At 53.1% G+C, this 20,123-nt stretch overlaps 1 protein-coding gene across 5 annotated transcripts; it reads right to left on the bottom strand.

The window, feature by feature from the left end:
* Positions 1-614: 614 nt before the first annotated feature.
* On the bottom strand, positions 615-20,118 carry PLD3 (phospholipase D family member 3). Of its 5 annotated transcripts, none has more exons than XM_052655372.1 (13): positions 19,954-20,118; positions 16,689-16,825; positions 9,360-9,491; positions 9,185-9,259; positions 8,949-9,091; positions 8,295-8,478; positions 6,774-6,894; positions 6,566-6,693; positions 4,927-5,127; positions 2,988-3,127; positions 2,238-2,403; positions 1,243-1,342; positions 615-1,131 (listed from the first exon to the last, which is right to left on the bottom strand). In XM_052655372.1, the coding sequence occupies exons 3-13, from the start codon at positions 9,384-9,386 to the stop codon at positions 944-946; spliced, it is 1,473 nt and encodes a 490-aa protein (XP_052511332.1). In that variant the 5' UTR covers positions 9,387-9,491; positions 16,689-16,825; positions 19,954-20,118; the 3' UTR covers positions 615-943. The 5 variants fall into 5 exon arrangements, with proteins under 5 accessions (XP_052511332.1, XP_052511328.1, XP_052511329.1 ...); XM_052655368.1 differs by lacking the exon at positions 16,689-16,825 and adding an exon at positions 10,014-10,231; XM_052655369.1 differs by lacking the exon at positions 16,689-16,825 and adding an exon at positions 10,036-10,231.
* Positions 20,119-20,123: the final 5 nt, after the last annotated feature.

Here is a 20,123-nt window from a genome sequence, read left to right as displayed (position 1 = left end):
GCCTGCACTCAGCACACTGCCCCTCCCTTGCACACTCTTGGTGCCTGGCATGCAAGAATTCACCATCAGAACATGCTCAGCGTTCAGTAGGCCATCTGAGCTGGCCAGATGCCCAGTTCTCATTGTTTGTTGACCTGTCCTTGCCACAGGTGACAGGCTTGGCATGCACGTATCCATGCTCAGGACATGCGAAATGTTAAGTTCACGCTCAGTACCCACGCCAGTGTCCAGACGTGCGAGTCCACCCTCAGGGACAGGGCAGTGGCTTAGCGCGTGCTCCTGTGGCTCGGGTCACGCTGAGTGTGCAGCGCATGTGGCCCCATGCTGGCTCCGGGAGGCTCAGTTCATGTCCACCCACGAGGTCACACACCCATGCTCAGCACACACCAGCTAGCGTGCATCGTACACCGAGCGTTCAGCACACGCTGGCCCATGCTGGTCACCCACTGAGGGCTCAGCACACACCAGACAGGTGCTGAGAGTCCAGTGCACACCAAACCACACTGGTCACATGCTGAGGGCCCAGTACCCACAAAAATGTCCCCCCCAGAGGCTCATGCCAGCTGTCCCCTACCCAACACCCCACCTCACACCACTCAGTCAGGCACAGGCTGTACAGACAAGTTATTTACTTCTTATTATGACCTTGGGCCCCTGGGAAGTGGGGTGGGCCAGGGAGGCTAGGCCCAGCATGCACCCCCACTTCCCCTTCTGGGGACTGAGCCCGCCCGCAGCTCGGCTGGGTCCTCTGGGGCCACAGCATCAGGCCAGTGGGGGCGGAGGTAGAGATGGGAGGCTGGGGTGGGGGTGGTTGCGAAGGGGGAGCCTGCTGGAGTCACAACGGGTCAGACAGAAGCAGAGGGCATGGGGACAGGGGATGGAGACCTGGAACACCTGGGCCTGCAGGGGCCTTGCAGGCCTGGCCTGGCCATCGGACCGGGCCTCAGAGCAGGCGACAGGCGTTGCCCACGCTGTCGGCGGCAGCGTCAAGGTCATGGCTGTAAGGGGAGTCCCAGTCCCTCAGGAACACAGCCTCCAGCTGGCTCCGCAGGCCACCCCGCCCGTTCTGTGTCACCAGCAGCGAGGTGCCTGCCGTCTCGGTGAAGTAGCTGCCAGACCAGTTGGAGGTTCCTATGGGGAGTTGGGGGTCCAGAGAGTCAGGGCCCATGGCACCACCTGGACCCCCTTCCATCGCCCACCCAACCCCCTGCCCCCCGATCATGGTGCTCCTGGAACACTCACCGATGTAGGTGGCCCGTTCAGTCACCATGTACTTGTTATGGTTGACGCGGGCATAAGGGATTCGGGCCTGGGCGTCGTCCGCAGGGACCACAAAGAGTTTCTGAGAGGGGTGGGGAGATGCAGGGTGAGGACAGAGAAGCCCTTGGGTTGGGGATGGGGAGTGGAACCAGGTCTTCGAGACTGGGGGCTCAGCTGCTTCCCTTCGGGCCCTGGGGATCAGAACAGGGCCCAGAGAAGTGCACGTGTGCGTGCAAAGTTGCTTCAGTCGTGTCCAACTCTTTGCAACCCTATGGACCATAGCCCGCCAGGCTCCTCTGTCCTTGGGATTCTCTAGGCAAGAAGACTAGAGTAGGTTGCCACGCCCTCCTCCAGGGCATTTTCCCGACCCAGAGATCGAACCTGTCTCTCTCATGTCTCCTGCCTTGGCAGGCAGGTTCTTTACCACTAGCACAGTGTGCGAAGCCCTTCAGAGGAGTGGATCCTCCGTAAAGACTGGCTCACATGCCACCTGTTCCCTCTAGGGTTAAAAGTGTTAGTCACTCAGTCATGTGTGATTCTTTGAGACCCCATGAACCGTTGCCCACCAGGCTCCTCTGTCCATGGAATATTCCAGGCAAGAATACTGGAGTGGGTTGCCATTTCCTCCTCCAGGGGAATCTTTCCGACCTAGGGATCGAATCTGGGTCTCCTGCACTGCAGGCAGATTCTTCACCATTGTCCCTGAGGTCTTACCTCAGATGTCCCCCTTTCCTGAAAGTCTTCTGTGACCCTTCAGGCTGCAGCAGGAGCTTCCTCGGGGCTCCCCCTTCCTGGCCCTGACCCCTCTACCCACGCCCTTGATTCCAACCCTGACCTGTGGTCACCCCTCCTTCGCCCCAATCAGGGCACAGCCCGCTCTGCGTCATCTCTGTCAGATGACAGGTGAGCTCCACAGGAGCTGTGTCCCCGCACTGCTCTGCACAGGGGTTGAGGGGCGGGTCTGGGCAGGTGCTTACCACCTGGATGTCGGAGTGGGTGTGGTTGTCACGCAGGGCAGCCAGGGAGAGCAGGAAGGCCCGCATCGAGGGGTCAGAGTGTCCCCAGCAGCTGATCAGCAGGCGTACCTTGACGCCCCGCTCATAGGCAGCCCGCCGCAGCCCATCGTCGATGGCAGGCCAGAACCTGGGGGCAGGGAGTGCAGGGTACGGAGGGAGGTCTCCCCTCAGCTTTAGGGTGCTGGGCCTGGGTCCCACTGCAGCTTCGGAGAACCCCCACTTCCAAAGACCACCCCATCCCTGGTTCCTGCTCCTGCCCACCCCTACCCAAACCACTCATCGTCTTGTCTGCTGCCCCCAGACTACCTGCTCTGAACCCTCAGACCCAATCAACCCCCCTTCCTATCCCAGATCTCAAACCCCAACCATGCCACCCCAAACCTGAATACACTCAGTCCCACCTCTCGAGCCCCTCACCCCATATCCCGCCCACACTCCCTGCTCCCTACGCCCAGAAACCCCGCATCCTCTGCCTCAAGCCTCCAGCCCCCCATCATCATACCCCTTTCCCAATATTCACAGCCTTTCCTCTACCCCCTTCCCCTTGTCTCAAGCACCCAGAGCCACTCTCCCTGCCACCTCTGTCTCGCCCTGTGGTGTCCCCTCCCTCTGTCCCCTGCCTGCTTCCTGGGCCCCCTCACTCCCTCTCCTGTCTCCTCTTCCACTCGCGTGGCTTCCAGCCCCGAGCCCTGTCCACGTGCCCAGCAATACCGGCGTGGGTGGGAGAACTCCATGGTGGGCAGGTAGTTCATGACCGCGATGTAGATGAAACTCCGGGCATTGTCCACCACGTTGAGCAGGGCCTTCAAGTCTGGGGTGCGGCCACTCGGACACAGCGGTGGGGGTGCACTCTGGGGGGACAAGGGGACAGTCTAGACACATCCTTCACAGTGGACCCCAGCTGCAGACAGCCCATCAGGACTTAGGTCCCTGCGTATCTCACTGAATGCTCAGCCTCCGTGAAGGGGAGAGATAATGACCATGGACTAGCTCATAGGTCAGCAAACGGGGGCTCAGAGAGGATAAGTGATTTGCCTAAGGTCACAGAGCTGAGGAACGGAGCCAGGGTTTGAACCTAGGTGGTCTGGTTCTAGAACTTAAGCTCTAACCCAGTGGTTCTGGACATGAGGTGCCTGGTCAGGCAGCAGCAGCATCACCTGGGAACTTGTTAGAAATGCAGATTCCTGGGCCTCACTGCACAGGGCACACAGCATCAAGGTGTTGTGATGGAGCCCAAGGATCTGGTTTTAACAAGCCCTTCTGGTAATTCTACTGCATGCTCAGGCTTGAGGACCTCTGCTTTAATCTCTTAAAAAAATTTTTTTATTAGCATATAGTTGCTTTACACTGTTGTACCAGTTTTTTTCTTCTGCTGCTGCTGCTGCTGTGGCTGTTTAGCTGCTAAGTCATGTCCAACTCTGTTTTTGATCCCATGGACTGTAGCCCGCCAGGCTCTTCTGTCCATGGAGATTCTCCAGGCAAAAATACTGGAATGGGTTGCCATGCCCTCCTCCAGGGGATCTTCCCGACCCAGGGATGGAAACTGAATCTCCTGCACTGGCAGGTGAATTCTTTACCCTCTGAGCCACCGGGGAAGCCCTCTAATCACTTACGTCACTGACTGGCTCACAGCCCACCGCCATGGCACTCCTCATGTGCCCCCCGACCCCAGGAGCTTCACCCAGCCCCCTCTACCCTCCCAATAGGTGAGCAAACTTAAGCTCTGAAAGGGGAACCGGTGATGAGGGAAACTTTACTCCCCAGTGGGAGATCACTGGAGTAAAGGACCCCAATGAATTATGTCCCTCCATCCATGCCTTAGGGTGGCCCTTCATGATGATGCTGGGCCTGGCCAGGTGACTTGCTTGGGGGGTCCCAGGTTGGCCACCCCAACTAGTGAAAACATCAACAGCTGAAAACAGCAGTGCCTTGTCCAGAGTGGGTGCAGTCCAACAGAACATTCCACAGTGATGAAAATGTTCTGTATCTACACTGTTCAATATGGCAACCACTTGCTAGGTGTGGCTGCTAAGCCTTTGAAAGGGGGCTAGGGTGACTGAAGAACTGAGTTTTTAACAGCATTTCATCTTAATTGCTTGCCTGGAAAATCCCATGGATGGAGGAGCTTGGTAGGCTGCAGTCCATGGGGTTGCAAAGAGTCGGACTCGACTGAGCGACTTCACTTTCACTTTTCACTTTGATGCATTGGAGAAGGAAATGGCAACCCACTCCAGTGTTCTTGCCTGGAGAATCCCAGGGACAGGGGAGCCTGGTGGGCTGCCGTCTATGGCGTCATACAGAGTCGGACACGACTGAAGTGATTTAGCAGCAGCAGCAGCAGCAGCAGCAGCATCTTCATTGATTAAAAATGTGACATTCGGCCATAGTGGACAGTTCAACCAGGGATTGGCCTGAATGAACCCAGCTGTGCTGCCTCATTAGCCCTAAGAGATTGCAAATATTACGATGCAATCATAAGATTTCTAGATGAAACCAAAGCCTAGGGAGGTTGGGACATAGCCCAGGCCCGAGTGAGCAGAAGTGACAGCTAGTAGTCAGGACTCCCTCATCCCCATCAAATCATTGGGCAGGGCTAGATGGAGGAGGCCCAGTGAGGGCATGTGGCAGGCCCCTCTTCCCTTGGACTCACCGCTAGGTAGGCCAGAGCAGGGGTTCCATTGAGGCAGATTTCCATTGGAGTCTCTTGATTGTAGCGGGTGTCATAAGGCCGGGGCCAGGTTGACGGGATGGAGCTGCCCGCCTGGCCCAGGAACCAGTAGGCCTCGAAGATCTTGGTCAGGTCTCGAGCTAGGCAGCTGCAGTTGTACATGACCACACCCAGCTCCTTGACCTGCGGGAGCACAGTGCTGAGCCCCAGGGTGGTGGTCTGGTGCCAGCAGGTGACATGGACACCTGCAGCCCCTCCTCCTGCCTCCACCAAGTCCCTCTTCCAGCCCCTTGCCCTTCTGTCTCCCCCTCTTTCTGCCCCTACTTCCTTCTTTCTGCCCCTTAAACCCCCTTCCTCCTTCCCCCAGCTAAAGCCCTGAGATGGACATGATCTTGACTCAAGACTAAAATCTGAATTTTTGGTGAAAGTCAGTTATTCCGAAGCTCCTGGTTTCCTGGACCTTTGCGGCTTCTACCTTCTACTGAGTTCCTGCTCAGTCTTAGGTCTCCACTGAGGGTTTCCTCCTCCAGGAATCCTGCCTTGACTGCCCACCCTGTGTCAGGCACTCCTTCGGCTCTCCAGGTCCCTTGGGCCTCCCTCATCACTTTCCCTGGTGACAAACCTGTCTCCCCATTGGACTGGGAGGACCGGCACCAGGGATGTCTCAGCCATGGCTTTATTTTCTGTTTTCCTGCAAAAGTCGGTGGGATTAGGGGCTTCTGCTTAGTCACTCAGTTGTATCTGACTCTTTGCAACCCCATGGACTGTAGCCCGCCAGGCTCGGCTCTTCTGTCCATGGGGACTCTCCAGGCAAGAATACTGCAGTGGGTTGCCATGCCCTCCACCAGGGGACCTTCCCAACACAGGAATCGAACTCAGGTCTCCTGCATTGCAGATTCTTTACTTAGTGAGCCACCAGGGAAGCCCAGGAATACTGGAGTGGGGAGCTTATCCCTTCTCCAGGGGATCTTCGTGACCCAGGAATTGAACCGGGGTCTCCTGGTTCAATTTTGCAGGCAAATTCTTTACCAGCTGAGCTACCAGGGAAGCCCAATTAGGGGCTTGCACAATATCCATTTGTTGAAGACATGGTCACTGCCTCAGCTGTACCCCTTTCCCATCTCATGCTCATTCCTGCAGCTCCTCCAGGTAGCAGATTAACTGTCACCTCCTTTGGGAGATTTTCCTTGATACTCCAGGTTGGGTCCCCCATCCTGACCCTCTACTTGTGCTTCTCCCCATCTCCCATCTCAGCCTTGACGCTTTTGGGTTGACACTGCCTGGTGACAGTCCCATCTCCGCCCTGGACCATGAGTTCCAAGAGGTCTATCTGTTGCCATCACGTTCTCAGCATCAGAACAGGGCTGGGCTTAGAGCAGGCTCTCAGGAAGTGAGTAGTGAAGGTCAAGTGGGTGGACAGGGCCTTGGATACTGTATAAAGGGGCTGGCAGGTGCCATCAGGGATCAGAGGGGCTTCCATGAGCAAGGGGAGGGTGGTGGAGGGCTAGATTGGGGGATGCTTTAGGAGGTCTGGTAGGAGGAGGTGGGGTTCGGTTGGAGGCTGGGAGCCCCGTGAGGCAGGGAGCAACCTAGAAGGGCGGTGTGCAGGGCACAGGCAGACCTGGGTCAGGGAGCGCCAATCCATGTTGGCACTGCCGAGGTAGAAGTGGGTCTGGTCCACCACCCAGAACTTGGTGTGCAGGACGCCATGGGTCAGCTTCTGCATGTCCACCATGCGGACCTGGGCACCTGGACCGACAGGAGTGGAGGTCAGGAGCTGGCTTGGGGAGCCCCAGACCCAGCCCACCCCCAGTGGCCCCCTAGCTCACCGCTTTGTAGCAGGGCCTGCAGGTCTGCCTGGGGCTGGGGCCCATTGGGCTTGCTCACAGCAATGCGGACCTTCACACCTCGGGGTGCCAGAGTCTGCAGCTGCCGGAGGACCTCCTCGCCCTGGAGGGAGGAGACAGCTTCTGAGGGGATGGATCAGCTGGCTCTCGAGCCCCACAGAGCACCCCACGGAGTTGTTTTGAGATTATGCTTCTAGATCTGATCAGGCTTTACATTAATACAGTTAGGAAAGGCTTTACAGGTTAAGAAGTTAAAACCTTACTTTATCTGTTTTATTTATTGTTTTGGCTGTGCTGTGCGGCATGAGGGATCTTAGTTCCCCAACGAGGGATCAAACCCATGCCCCCTATATTCAGAACACAGACTCTTAACCACTGGACCAACAGGGAAGTGTCTTTATTTTAATACCTGGCTGCTCTGAGCCCTGTTAGGGCCTCCCTGCCACTCCTGCCCTTCACAGGTCCTTCCCAAGCCATTGACCTGGTGGTTATCCATGCCTGACACAGCAGGGGTCTCTAGGCACCTTGAAGGATGTTAAAGGCACAGAGCAGACTTGGGGGTCTGGGAAGACCTGGGTAAGGCTTGATGATGCCAATAACAGTAACAGCCAATGATTCCCTTGTTTCTACTGTGAGCCAGGACCCTTCTAAGCCCCTTTACACCCGAACTCAGGCTTGAAGGATCTTAGTTCCCTGATCAGGGATCGAACCCTTGGCAGTGAACGCTCGGAGCCCTAACCACTGGACTACCAGGGAATTTCCAGCTCGTATAATTTCTAACTGTTGTGCATTTTTTTCCAGGCACTGTTTAATGATCCCCACAATTTTAATACATTTAAAGTCTACCTCTGACAAAGAGTGGCAGCAGGGAAAAGGAATAAGAGGGACAAATTCACTACGTCTTTCAAAGAAGGGCTTAGCTACCTAGGCTGTTCCTTTTCAAATCTTGAAGTTTTATGCTTTTTAAGTTTGTCTGCAGACCCTAACAAGGCTCTCATAGTAAATGCTTATAAAAGGTTGACTCTTGTCAGGCACTGCTGTCATTGGCTGGGATCAGCCTGTTTCATCTTCACAAGAGGTGAACATTAGATAACGGCCCCATTCTACAGATGAAGAAAAAGAAGACTGCAAGATGAGGTGACCTGCCTGAGGTCACAGAGCTGGGAAGCAGAAGCCTGGCTTGAGGCTGGGCTACTACTCATTCCATGTTTCCATTTCTTTGTGTGACAGGCTCAGGGCAGCTTGTGGGTGAGCATATCTGCTAGCCTAATCCCTCGTAACCGAACCCATGCCCTGACATTCAGAGGCCTCCAGATGACCGTGACAAAACGCCCCCAGTCCAGCGGGCCATGTGAAGACAGTTGCTTCCAAACGCTTTTGTCCAACCCACTACATGAGACATGCCAGTCTGTCTCCTGGGCTGGAGGGAAACCCCTTTCATCTCCCTGCCTCTGATGCCTCCCACCACCCCTGCTGCCAGCCAGGGCCCAGGTTGCCAGGTACCTGCTGAGCAGAGGCTTCCTGAGTGTGGGTGTCATTGTTGGTGAGAGTCCAATAGAAGGAGGCAATGTCCAGGCTGCTGTGGGCACCAGCGAGCAGGCCCAGCCAGGCCTGGCTGGTGGAGGGGTTGCTCGTGGAGGCATTGGGGAAGTCCAGGCCCTCAGGAATGCTCTCCACCAGCACTGCTCTGGGTGGGGAGATGGGGAGGGAGGGAGGCAGAATCAGCTATGCTGGGCTAGACTGTGAGTGCTCACTTGTCTGCCCACGGAGGATGGAAGACTATATGTATTTGTGTGTGTCTGTACTCGTGATTCTCTGTGTGTCTTCATTTGTCTCTAGATTTGTGGAAGGTTGTATATGTGTGTGTGTGTGTAAGTGTGTCTGTCCATGGATGTGGATGGAAGATGCCATGTGTGTCTATGTGTGCCTGTCTGTTCACAGAGGCATAGAAGATGATGCTGTGGTTGCCATGGCAATAGTGTGGGTGAAGCGGGTGGGCACAGAGAGAACTGTGACGGTCCACTTGGGAGTCTCTGCCACCCCCTTATTCTGTCTCGACCACTGGGTGCAGGCCCTGCGTAGTGCATGTTGAAGTGCCCCTGGCCTGGTAGGGCCCCTCCCCCCATCATCCCAGGCCCCCACGCCCCCTCCACTTACTCGCAAGGGTCATAGCAGGGGGCTGGGCGCTGATTGGGCCCAAAGAGATGCAAGTCGCCGTATTCCCATAGAAACAGCTGAGTCATCAGGGCACCGAAGCCCACAACCGCCAGGATAAGGACCAGAAGGACCCAACGAGCTTTCTGCGGGGGAGGAGGAGGCGAGCAGTCAGCCCAAGGAAAGCAGCCCAGCCCACAGCCTCCAGAGACAGACTGAGGGTGGCGAGGGGCACCTACCTTTTCTGCAGCTTTCCATGCCTCGATCTCATTCATGGGCAGTTCGTTGGCAGGTTCCTCAGCAGGCACCTTCAGCTGGGGCACAAGGATGGGGGTGGTGGTGACAGGTCAGCTCAGCAGGGCCCCCACCCTCTCCTGATCCGGCCCCTCCTCCCCGGGTCCTCCATCCACCTACCTCCTGGTACATCAGTTTAGGCTTCATCGCGCTGGCAGTCAGGGGTTATGCAGGTCCCAGGTGCAAAAGTGGGTGTGTCAGGGTCTCCAAACTGCGGGGATCAGAAGCTGGGACTCTGTTGGGTGTTCTAGGCTTTTAGGGGACATCAAAGAAAACGGATCAGCCTCGGGCTCACGGGACTCACTGGGTCGCCTTGTCACGGGGGCTACTGGCACTGCGCCCGCCACCCCTAAAGGAGGAAGCTGACTGCTGGTCAGTAGGGATTTCGAAATCCCTCAAAGTCCAAACCCTCTGCCTTCCTCCTGTCCCTCTGGGGTGCCCTCCTTGCTTGCTCTAGTGCCCACCATGCCCCCCTGAGCGCCCACCCTGCCTGTCATCAGCACTGGCCCTGCTCCCCATTTAGCACCTTCCCTTCTCTGAGCCCTATCCTACACATTCCCAAAATGACAGCTCCGGACTGGGTCAGCGGAGCCCTAAATATTTTTGTTCCTGGCTTTTCCCAGCCTTGGGATTTACCCTGAAGTCATTTTCCAGGTAGCTCCTTTAACCTCACACTCAGGTAACCACTAGACAGCTCAGGCCAGGAGCCCAAGACCATCGGGGCCTCCCTGTCAGCTCCCATCCCATCCCCCCAATCATCCGCCCCTACCGTACCCCAGAGAGGCCTCGGCCTTACTCGGCAGACAGCTGCTGCTACCTCCACGGGGCCCCAGCTTCTGCCCCAACAGGCTGAGCAGGGGCGGGAGGGAGGAGGGGGCGGGGCCCAAGGGGGCTCCGCCCTCTGCAGCGGGGAGTCTGCGCAGTGAGCGCGCCGGTCCGGGCTCACCGCAAGGAGAGGGGGGGCCGGCCCCCCCAGACACGGTCTAGCCAACCTGGCGGGGGTGGAGAAAGAGCACAGGTCTGAGCGATGGCTTTGCTACGCTCCATCCTAGAGCCCCCCCATTATGGGTTAGGGAGGACTCAGGTAAAGAGAAAAAAGAGACCCCCCTCCCATCTTTTCTCGGCTATAAACCCTGTGAATATTTGTACCATGGGCACGTATTACCTAGTCAAAAATAAATACATAAACAAGACTAATGATTTTTAAAATTATAAAATAAAATGGAACGATCAAGGCTGAACAACATGATTTACGGATGTGGCCATAAAATCAAAAGACGCAGCCCACGTTACGGGAGGGGAAGAGAGCGGGGTGTGCGATAAGGGGATGGTGGGTTTTCTGTTGTAGTCTGTATTGCAGTCTCTATTTGATTTTTTAAAAAGGCCAACTGATATTTTGATAGGGATTTTAAAAATGTTTCTTACCAGTGTGTGTGTGGCGGGGGGCTGGGGGGGGGGGAATGGATACATGTATATGTGTGACCGAGTCCCTTCCCTGTTCATCTGAAACTACCCCAACATTGTTAATTGGCTATATCCCAATACAAAATGGTTTTGGTGTTAAAAAAAAAAAAATCCAGGCTCCAGCTGAAGGGAATAGGAGGGCTTCTCATCCACCATCTCGTATCTCCGAAGCAGAATTTAAGGCCACAGCTGGAGAGATAATAAATTGGAGGGATTCCCCCTTTCCCGCCCACCTCTCTCAATGAAAGAGGGGCAGGACCCCCTTTCCCCTACCCAGGCAGGAAGTGCACAAAGGTAGAGAAGGGTTATTATTGAAAGAAGCAACAGCGTCAGAAGTGGTTGCCTTGACAACAGGATTTGGGGGTGCGTCAGGATTGCTTTTTATCCTACGCCTATTTTCTTTTTTAAAATCGTGAAATATGAGCGACTTACAGAAGAGAAAAATTTCTCTGTGCGGGTTAAAAAAATAATTATAAAGCGAACACAGGTGTTGCCGCGTCCCAGGTTTTGTCACGTTTTTAAAAATTCATTCCACGCATTAATGTGATTTAAAAAAAAAAAGAAGGAAATTCCAAAAGGGAGTTTGGTTCACCACTCACCGCAAGATACAGCCTAGATCTGAAAGGATAATTTGAAAACCCCTTCCCCCTCAACGTCTGATCCCAGTTTGGTTAAAGGCAGTAGGTATTCCCCCACCCCCACCCCATCATAGGGAGCCAGCCAAAAAGGGGATGGATCCGGCAAGGAATAGCAACAGATCAAGCTTATCTGATCTCCGTAGGTCACCAAGAGAAGCAGAAGGTAACAGTTTTCGATAAGGCTGACCGCAGGGAGCAAGGGTGGGGGAGGGGAGGCATGGCGCAGGAAACAAGTTTGCCTTTTATTTAGTTGCAAAGGCCTTGGTGAGAAATGCTTTATTTAAGACTATGTGGTTGGAACAGGTGAGGTGAAATTAGGGAAGCTAGTAGTAGTATTAGTTGCTCATTTGTGTCCGACTCTTTGCGACTCCACTGACTGTAGCCCTCCAGGCTTCTCTGTTACGGGATTCTCCAGGCAAGAATACCGGAGTGGGTTGCCATTCCCTTCTCCAGGAGGGAAGCTAAGATCAACAGAAACAAAACTGGGGAAAGGTAGGGCTGGAAGATGTGAGGGATGGCGCACACCATGGTGAGGCAGGGGAACTGGGGTGGTCACTGATAAACCAAAAACAGGAAGAAAACAGACTCAAGGGATATGAGTTTGAGCAAGTTCTGGGAGTTGGTGATGAACAGGGAAGCCTGGCATGCTGCAGTCAGTGCGGTGGTAGTCTTATGTGACTGAGCGACTGAAGACGTGTTTTATTCAGTTTGTTAGCAATCTTTTGGCTTTCAAATTGTGCCATGATGACAAGTCTTTACTGATGGGTTGAATTTGGACTTGCTATATTTTTATCAAAGCAAACGAACCTAGCGTACTTATAAAGAAAACCAGTATTGGAGAGGTGGTGTAGGTTGCATTAGACTGGTGAGGCAGTTAACACTTGTGGCATCCGGAGCCAGATGCCTGATCTTAATATGAACCTCAGTATGTATGCGATTATTTGATTTCAGAGAACTGACAACACATCTGTGCCTCAGTGTCCCCATCTGCAAAATGGGCCAAGTACCAATACTGCCTACTTTTCACAAGGCTGTTCATTAATTTCGCACACCTTTATTGTGCACCAGGTATTGTTTTAAGCACTGGGGAACATCACTGTGAACAAAATAGACTTGCAGACAGACCAAAAAAAAAAAAGTAAATTATATGTTAGAAGGTAATATGTGCTATAGAGACTCAGGGAAGAGGGACAGGGTTGGGTGAGGGTGGGATTACTTGCATTTGAAAATAAGGAGGACAAGGAAGGCTGCACAGAGAGGGGGATATCTGAGAAAAAAACTTCAGGAGGGGAGGAAGAGAGCTACAGAACAGTATTCTAAGCACAGAGAACAGCCAGTGCAAAGGCCCTGAGGCAGGAGTATGCCTGTGGGGATAGAGAAGAACAAGCCGGCATGTATCTCTAGTGGAATGGCAGTGAGGGGAGGGAGAGGAGGTGAATCAGAGGTCACAGGACCGGATTATGCAGAGCTACCTGACTGTAGCAAGAATGGGGCCAAGGGTAGGTTCTGGGCAGAGGAGGAAATATGATCTCCTTTGGGAGTGAGTGAGTTGAATGGTGGCCTCAAAACTGATTAAATTGGATGTGGTCATCACTCCTGGAACTTGTGAACGTGACCTTATTCAGTGGACCTGGAGTCTCATTATATACATTAGCATACGACACACTCAGAGGCACCGTGACCGTTCCAAGGCTGGCCATTAAAGGCCCAAAAGTGGGTGGTGGCCCAGTTCCTGGAAATCTCACCACCCTTTCTCCAAGATAGTTAGAACAATCCTTCTACTCATTAGCCTATGAAATTACCCAGCCCAGGGACTTCCTGCTGGTCCAGTGATTATAAGACTCAGCACTTCCACTGCAGGGGCATGGGTTTGATCCCTGATGGGGGAACTAAGATTCTTCATGCTGCCCAGTGCAGCCAAAGAAGAAAAGAAATTACTCAGCCCATAAAAATTAACCACTCCCTATCTCAGGAACTCTTGCCTTCTGAGATGGCCCACACTCTGTGGAGGGTTTCTCCCAGGGCCGTTCTTGCTTCTTGAGATGAACCACATCCTGTCTATGGAATGTCTCTCTCTAAATAAACCCACTTTTCACCTATCACTTTGTCCCTCACTGAATTCATTCTGTGCTGAGACATAAAGAACCTGCTGCTGCTGCTGCTGCTAAGTCGCTTCAGTCGTGTCCGACTCTTGCGACCCCACTGACGGCAGCCCACCAGGCTCCCCCGTCCCTGGGATTCTCTAGGCAAGAACACTGGAGTGGGTTGCCATTTCCTTCTCCAATGCATGAAAGTGAAAAGTCACAGTGAAGTCGCTCAGTCGTGTCCGACTCTTAGCGACCCCATGGACTGCAGCCTACTAGGCTCCTCCGTCCATGCGATTTTCCAGGCAAGAGTACTGGAGTGGGGTGCCATTGCCTTCTCCGATAAAGAACCTAAGCTTCATTAAATCCTGAGACCAGGTGTGTGGTTTAGATGAAAAGAAAGTGGGTTTCAGTCACAGTTTGGGTTTTGGCTGTGTTTTGAGTCCCAGCCTCTAGGACTGAACTGTGCAGTTTCACCAGCCCATTGAGTATCTCCCTGTCCCCTTGGCGTGTGCCTTGCCTGACCCTGGGTGTGACACCATAGCCCAGGCACAAGGAGGAAGCAAAACCCACTGGGCCTGTGTTGGGTCACAGTTCCCTGAACACCCCCACCCTGGTGAGGGTGGGAGACTTGATCCCCCTTCCATAGAAGTGTTTTAGACTGATGAATCCAGGGTTCAAATCCCACCTCTGTCACTTTTTTTAAAGAAATTTTCTTATATGTAAATAAATATACGGCTGCATCAGGTCGTAGTTGCAGCACGTGGGATCTTTAGTTGTGGCATGTGGGATCTAGTTCCCTGACCAGGTCTTGAATCCAGGTCCCTCCTACTTTGGGAGCGTGGAATCTCAACCACTGGACAGCCAGAAGCCCTCTGTCACTTTCATACTCAGTGACATTGGGCACAGGGCTTTATTTCTCCGAGCCCTGCTGGCCTCATTCATAAAAAGAGGATTGGGACTTCCTTAGCAGTTCAGTAAACTTTGTGCTTCCACTGTATGGCGTGCAGGTTCGATCCCCAGTTGGGGAACTAAGGTCCCATATACCACGTGGCACGGTCAAAAAAACAACTGGGGAGTGGTGGCTGGTTTAAGAGGGTGGGCCTCACAGTCCCCAAGCCCTTGGTTCATATCTCAGCTCTGTGCTTTACCTGGAGAAGAGACTACCTTTTCTGAGCCTCACTTACATTCTTCAGAACACTGGGGAGATTAATATACCAACATGACTTTTGCTGGGCAGAGTCAATGAAACCCATCCCCAGCAGTCAGTGCACACAGATACAAGCTGGCTGGTGAGTTGTGTCCCCTAGTACCCTGAACACACTATTTATCACAGATAAACTTATATATGTGTCCCTTGAAAAGCTAAGACTATGTCTGATTTATTCCTCTGCCCACTGAGTGCCCAGCACATTGTAAATGTTTATTTATTTGTTTTTCTTCTGAAAACAGAAGAAAAGAGCAGTAGAAGGGAGAAAAGACTTTGTTAGATGTCGCTTTAAGATTCAGTGACACTGGGTTCCTACACAATGATTAGTAGCTTGCGTTCTGAGCCTGGGGCAATAGGGTAGGTACAGATAGTGGTGCTTCAGCCTGAGGGTAAAATTCAGGGTGGGCCACTTAACTGCTGAAGCATATCTGAAGCACTGGACAGGCCATACCTTAGGAAACATTTACAAACCTAGGAACCTTCTGCATGGTCCAAAACAGACCTTTCTTGGTTTTAAAGGGGCCAATTTTCATTTGATTGTGCAGACCCCTTTGGACCGACCACACAATAGTCTGTGGTCAAGTCTATAGAAAACAGTACAGAGCGCTGGTTTTGTAAACGTTTTTCTTTTTAGCAGTAGATCCTTTATTTCAAAGGACCCCAGAAGGTGCCCCTTCCAGGGACAGAAGATGCTTGGTCTAAAAACAAATCATTAGAAAAAAAAAAAAAGGGCACACACGAAACCACCCCCTGCCCCCATCATGAATGGTGAATAAATACTTGGGAACTGGAACTCAAAAGCTGTCCCATCCCTACTCAAACCCCCTCTGTGGCTGCCCACTGCCTTCGGGACAAAGTGCAACTGTCTTATGATGCCCTCTTGGGCTCTCCAGGGACAGTGCCTGTGGACCTTCCCCATCTGACAGTTTCAGTTCCTCTGATTCCAAAGCTGTCTCTGACTCATATCTCCTCCCTCAACTTCAGCTCTGCAAGTCCCATGGCTTCCTAGATACCTCCACCCAGGTGTCCCTAAGCCCCTTATACCCATGTCTCCAATTGTCCTTAGCATCTCTCCCAAACCTGCCCCTCCCCTGGGTCCCCATTCCCAGGACAGCTGTCCTACCCAGCCTTCAGGTCTCAGCCTGTGTTCCACCTTCCCCAGAAAGCCCTGATGCCCCCCGAGTCCTGGGTCCCCCATAACTTATCCACTTGGCCTCCCAAGAGTGTCTCCCACCCACCCTCTTCCCCCTCCCCTCCAAGGCCATGAACTGGCCCCTCTCATCTGGGTCCCCATTCCAGCCACCTCCTGTGGCTCCCAGCCTCCACTCAAACACTTCTAATTCCCCCTCTGAGCTGAGTCTGACTTGCCCCTCTCCTGCTCAAATACTCTGTGGCCCTCCAGTGTGCACAGGATAAAGTCTCAGCTTCACACTGTGGCTCCCAGAGCCCTTTCCTTAATAACCTTTTGGGCTTACGCTTGTACCATTCTCCATGGCCCAGTCAGATTTAATATCTTTCAGTTCCTCGAACTGAAACCACACATTTACCACCAAACCTGCCCACAGCTGCCCCTCCTGCCTAGCATACCTTTCTCTCTTCATGTTGCTCACTTCTATCAGCTTATGTACCACCTCCTCCAGGAAGCCCTCCCTGACTCCCTGGCTGGTCCAGACATCCTCCATGGGACTGGCAGTCCCCTAGGCTTATCAGTCCTAGCCTGTACCCCTCTGCCTGTGCTTCTCGCAACCTGACCCTGAACACTGGACTGTCACTACCTGATGATGGGTCCAGAATCCATGAGGGGAGGGCCGGGCTGGCTGTCACTGCTGTGTTCCCCACGTCACCCAGCACAGGGACAGTACACGGCAGATGCTCAGTGGCCAGTTCATCCATCTATTCATTCAACTAGCATTTATTCAACTACTGCTGACAAGCCTTGTCTAGAAATTGGAGATGCAGCACAGAAAAACAGAAAAAAAAAATCCCTAGGAAGGAAGAAATTCTTTTGAGGGAGTGAGACAATAGATCAATGAGTGAAATGTACACTACGTACCTGGGAGAAAAAGAAAACAAGGGAGGGCTGCCGTGGCATCACCGTGAAAGTGGTTGATGCTGCCGTTCAAACAAACAACAGGGACTTCCCATGGGTGAGATGCCATACTTCCAACGCAGGAGGCACAGGTTCGGTCCCTGGTCGGGGAACGAATATCCCACAGGCTGTGTGGCCCCCAAACCCTCCCCACCAAATCAAACAAATGAAAAAAAAAAAAAACCACATCTGGGGGGAAAAAGCATTATTATCCCTGTTTTTCAGATGAGACAGGGCTCAGGGAAATCACTGCCCAGGTCACACAGGGTTGGTTTGTCAGCTGGGAATCTGATCCCAGAGCTCAGTTCTGTTCCAGGGCACTGTGTTGTTAAACCAACTCACAAACACAAAATAAGGTGGAATGTCTTTTCCCTGCTACCCTCCGGGAGGTCTGTGGCTGTGGAAGGGTAGGATACGGGAGAGAGAGTTGGGATCCTTATGTTTATTGAACCAGGTACTGCTCAAAACACTTTATATATTCAATTTTCACAACAGTGTTTTTGTTTTGTTTTGTTTTAGCCTAACTTCCCCCAGGTGACTCTGTGGTAAAGAATCCACCTGCCAATGTAGGAGACACAGGAGACGCAAGTTCCATCCCCAGGCTGGGAAGATCCCCTGGAGTAGGAAATGACAACCCACTCCAGTATTCTTGCCTGGAGAATCCCATGGACAGAGGAGCCTGGCGGGCTACAGTCCATGGGACTGCAAAGAGTCAGACACGACTTAGGGGCTCAGCAACAACAAACAGATAAGGGAACGAAAGACCTAGAGCGTTTAAGCCATTGGCATAAAGGGACAAAGCCAGGAAGCCAGGATTTGAGCCCAAGCTCCCTAAGGTGCTGGCGATAGACAGCCCCCTCTCCTGCTGTCTGTTATCTGTAGACCTGTGGTTTCCTCCCTCCCTCCCGAACAGCCTCTCAAAACCTCTACCGACACCCCCTTCTCCCTCCCCTCAATCTTTGAGAAGGACATTGGAAACTTTCTCCAAGCATAAAGGATATGAGTGCAGCTTTAAAAGAGGACTTCAGGTGTTCTTCCAACCAGGCTGCTCTTGCCAGTCCATCCTTGGTAGAAGTTCCCCAGCTGCTGCTGTGGCTTCTTGTCACATCAGACCACATCCCTCCTCTCTTCCAAACCCGCCCCACTCAGAGGAAAGCCAAAGTCTTCTCCACGGCCCTTGAGACCCCAGGGGACCTTCCCCATTACCCCGCTGACTTCCTCCCCCATCCCTCCCCTCCCTCACCGGCGTCCTCGTCGCCCCTTACCGATGCCGTGCAGGCTCCTACCTCAGGGCCTTTGCATGTGCTGTTCCATCTGCCTAGAATGGGGCTACCCTAATGTCTCAGGCAGTAAGAATCTCCCTGCAAGGTGGGAGACCTGGGTTCAATCCCTGGGTTGGGAAGAGCCCCTGGAGAAGGGCATGGCTACCCACTCCTGTATTCTTCCTTGGAGAATTCCATGGACAGAGGCGCCTGGCTGGCTGCAGTCCATGGGGTCACAGAGTGGGACACGACTGAGCGACTAACACTTTTACTTTCTGCCTAGAATGCTGTTCTTCCTTCAGAGAGCCATGTCACTCTCTCCTCCTCTTCAAGTCTTTGTTCAAATGTCACCAGGTCACCCTACTTAAAACTACAATCTCTGCATTCCCTATCCCCCCAATATATCATATCATCTACTTACCCATTTGTGTATTGTCTCTGGCCCTTGCTATTAACAGAATGTAAACTCCATGAGGCCAGGGAATCTGTTTTGTTCACTCATGTGTCCCCATGCCTAGTACAGTCTTCAGCATGTAGAACACGCTTAACAAATATCGATTGAATGAATAACTTGTATTTGCATTCCCATATTACAGATGTAGTAACTGAGGCACTGGGACCTTGAGCCACCTGCCCAAGCTCATGCAGCTATTTAAGTACTAAACAATTAAACCAAGATTGGCACCTGGGGGGGGGGGGTCCAGTCCCCGGCACACACTGTAATGACTGTCCTCCTCAGCCATGCTAAGGCAAGCTGAGTGACTAAGATATTCGCCTCTTCACTTGAAGATTTAGGGTTGCTGAGGTTTGATGGTGTGGTGAGACCTGCCTCCTCTCTCTGTACCCCTGATTTTATGAGTCAAGGGACGGTTGGGTCTAAGCTACCTAGAGTCTTCCCCCCACCAAGCCCTGCCCGACCCCTGCTATGAGCTAAGTGCTCTCAATTTGGGGGTGGGAAATCAGTCTGTCCATCAAGGTAAAGAGGTATGGATTAATATTGACATGAGCAAGGTTCTTAATGGCTGATGGGCCACCCTCCCAGGTGTGGTGACGTGGCGGAGGGGAGGACAGCTTGGAGACCGTGACGTGGGACAGCAGGGGTTGGCTGCTGCAGCCGAACTTGTCAGGATAGAGAGAGTGTGACACCCCAGGGATGATGAGGGTAGCTGGGGGGAGGGGGAGAGTGACAAGGAGGAGGGGATGAAGGTGACTGGCTGAGGGTGAGGGTGAGATGACTGATCGTTATTAGCCACATCGAGCTGGGCATGTCACCAGAATAAACTCGCAGGACCCTGACTCTCATCCCTGACATAGGTGTCCCTGTGTGGGTTTTACAAATGAGGCAGCTAAGTTTGCAAAGGTGTGATGAGATGGTCGAGGTTACCCAGAGGTTTCGCGATGGAGCCAGAATAACCGGCTCTAGTACCTGGTATGTGAGAGGTGACACGGGGGAAATGACAGAGACATGAAGACAAAAAAAAAAAAAAAAACTCCTAATGGGAAAACACTGGAAGCATTAGGCACGGACAGTGACTGTCGGAGAAGCAAAGGTGAGCGGGGAGCGACGAAGACACAAGGCCTGAGAAAGACAGAAGGGAAGCGTGAATGCGATTTACGAAGGGGGCAGAAGGCGTGCGAAGGTGACACGGGGGTGTGATGACGGTTTATGAGAAGGACTTTGTAAAGGAGCAGCAGCAACGAGATGTGTAGGCAACAGGAGAAGGCGACACGATAGGAGTGACATTTGGTGGCCATGGAACTGGAACGAGATCTTGTTAAGGGGATTGATGGCGACATTAGGAGAGTGGTGGAAACACAAGGCAGTGATAACGATTTAAGCAGGATGCAACATAACGGGAGGAACGGAGATATAAAGGGACAGAGGACGATATGAAAGAAGAAATGCATTATAGAGGAAGGACAACAGAAAGGCAGCCGAGGCGCCGCGCCCCCAGATCGCACATTACCTGCACTCCACGTTTCCCACTCCGGGACCCAGCCCCGCTGGTACCTTCCAGGCTGGAGCCCCGCGCGCCCCCCCAACAACCAGCCGCGCGCAGGCGCACTCCGGCTGGACTGCGGACCCGCGGGGGCCAAGCAATTGCGTTTCTCATTGGCCGCGCTCCTCGCTAGCGCT

This window comes from Budorcas taxicolor, chromosome 18, assembly GCF_023091745.1.
Source record: "Budorcas taxicolor isolate Tak-1 chromosome 18, Takin1.1, whole genome shotgun sequence".
NCBI classification, from domain to species: domain Eukaryota; kingdom Metazoa; phylum Chordata; class Mammalia; order Artiodactyla; family Bovidae; genus Budorcas; species Budorcas taxicolor.
This window is presented reverse-complemented; position numbering and strand designations above follow the sequence as displayed.

Coding starts and splice junctions, on each gene's coding strand:
- PLD3 (XM_052655372.1), bottom strand. CDS start 9,386: ATGAAGCCTAAACTGATGTACCAGGAG. Junction 9,260..9,359: donor CTAAACTGATGTACCAGGAG/GTAGGTGGATGG, acceptor CTTGTGCCCCAG/CTGAAGGTGCCTGCTGAGGA. Junction 2,404..2,987: donor GAGTTCTCCCACCCACGCCG/GTATTGCTGGGC, acceptor CCCTGCCCCCAG/GTTCTGGCCTGCCATCGACG.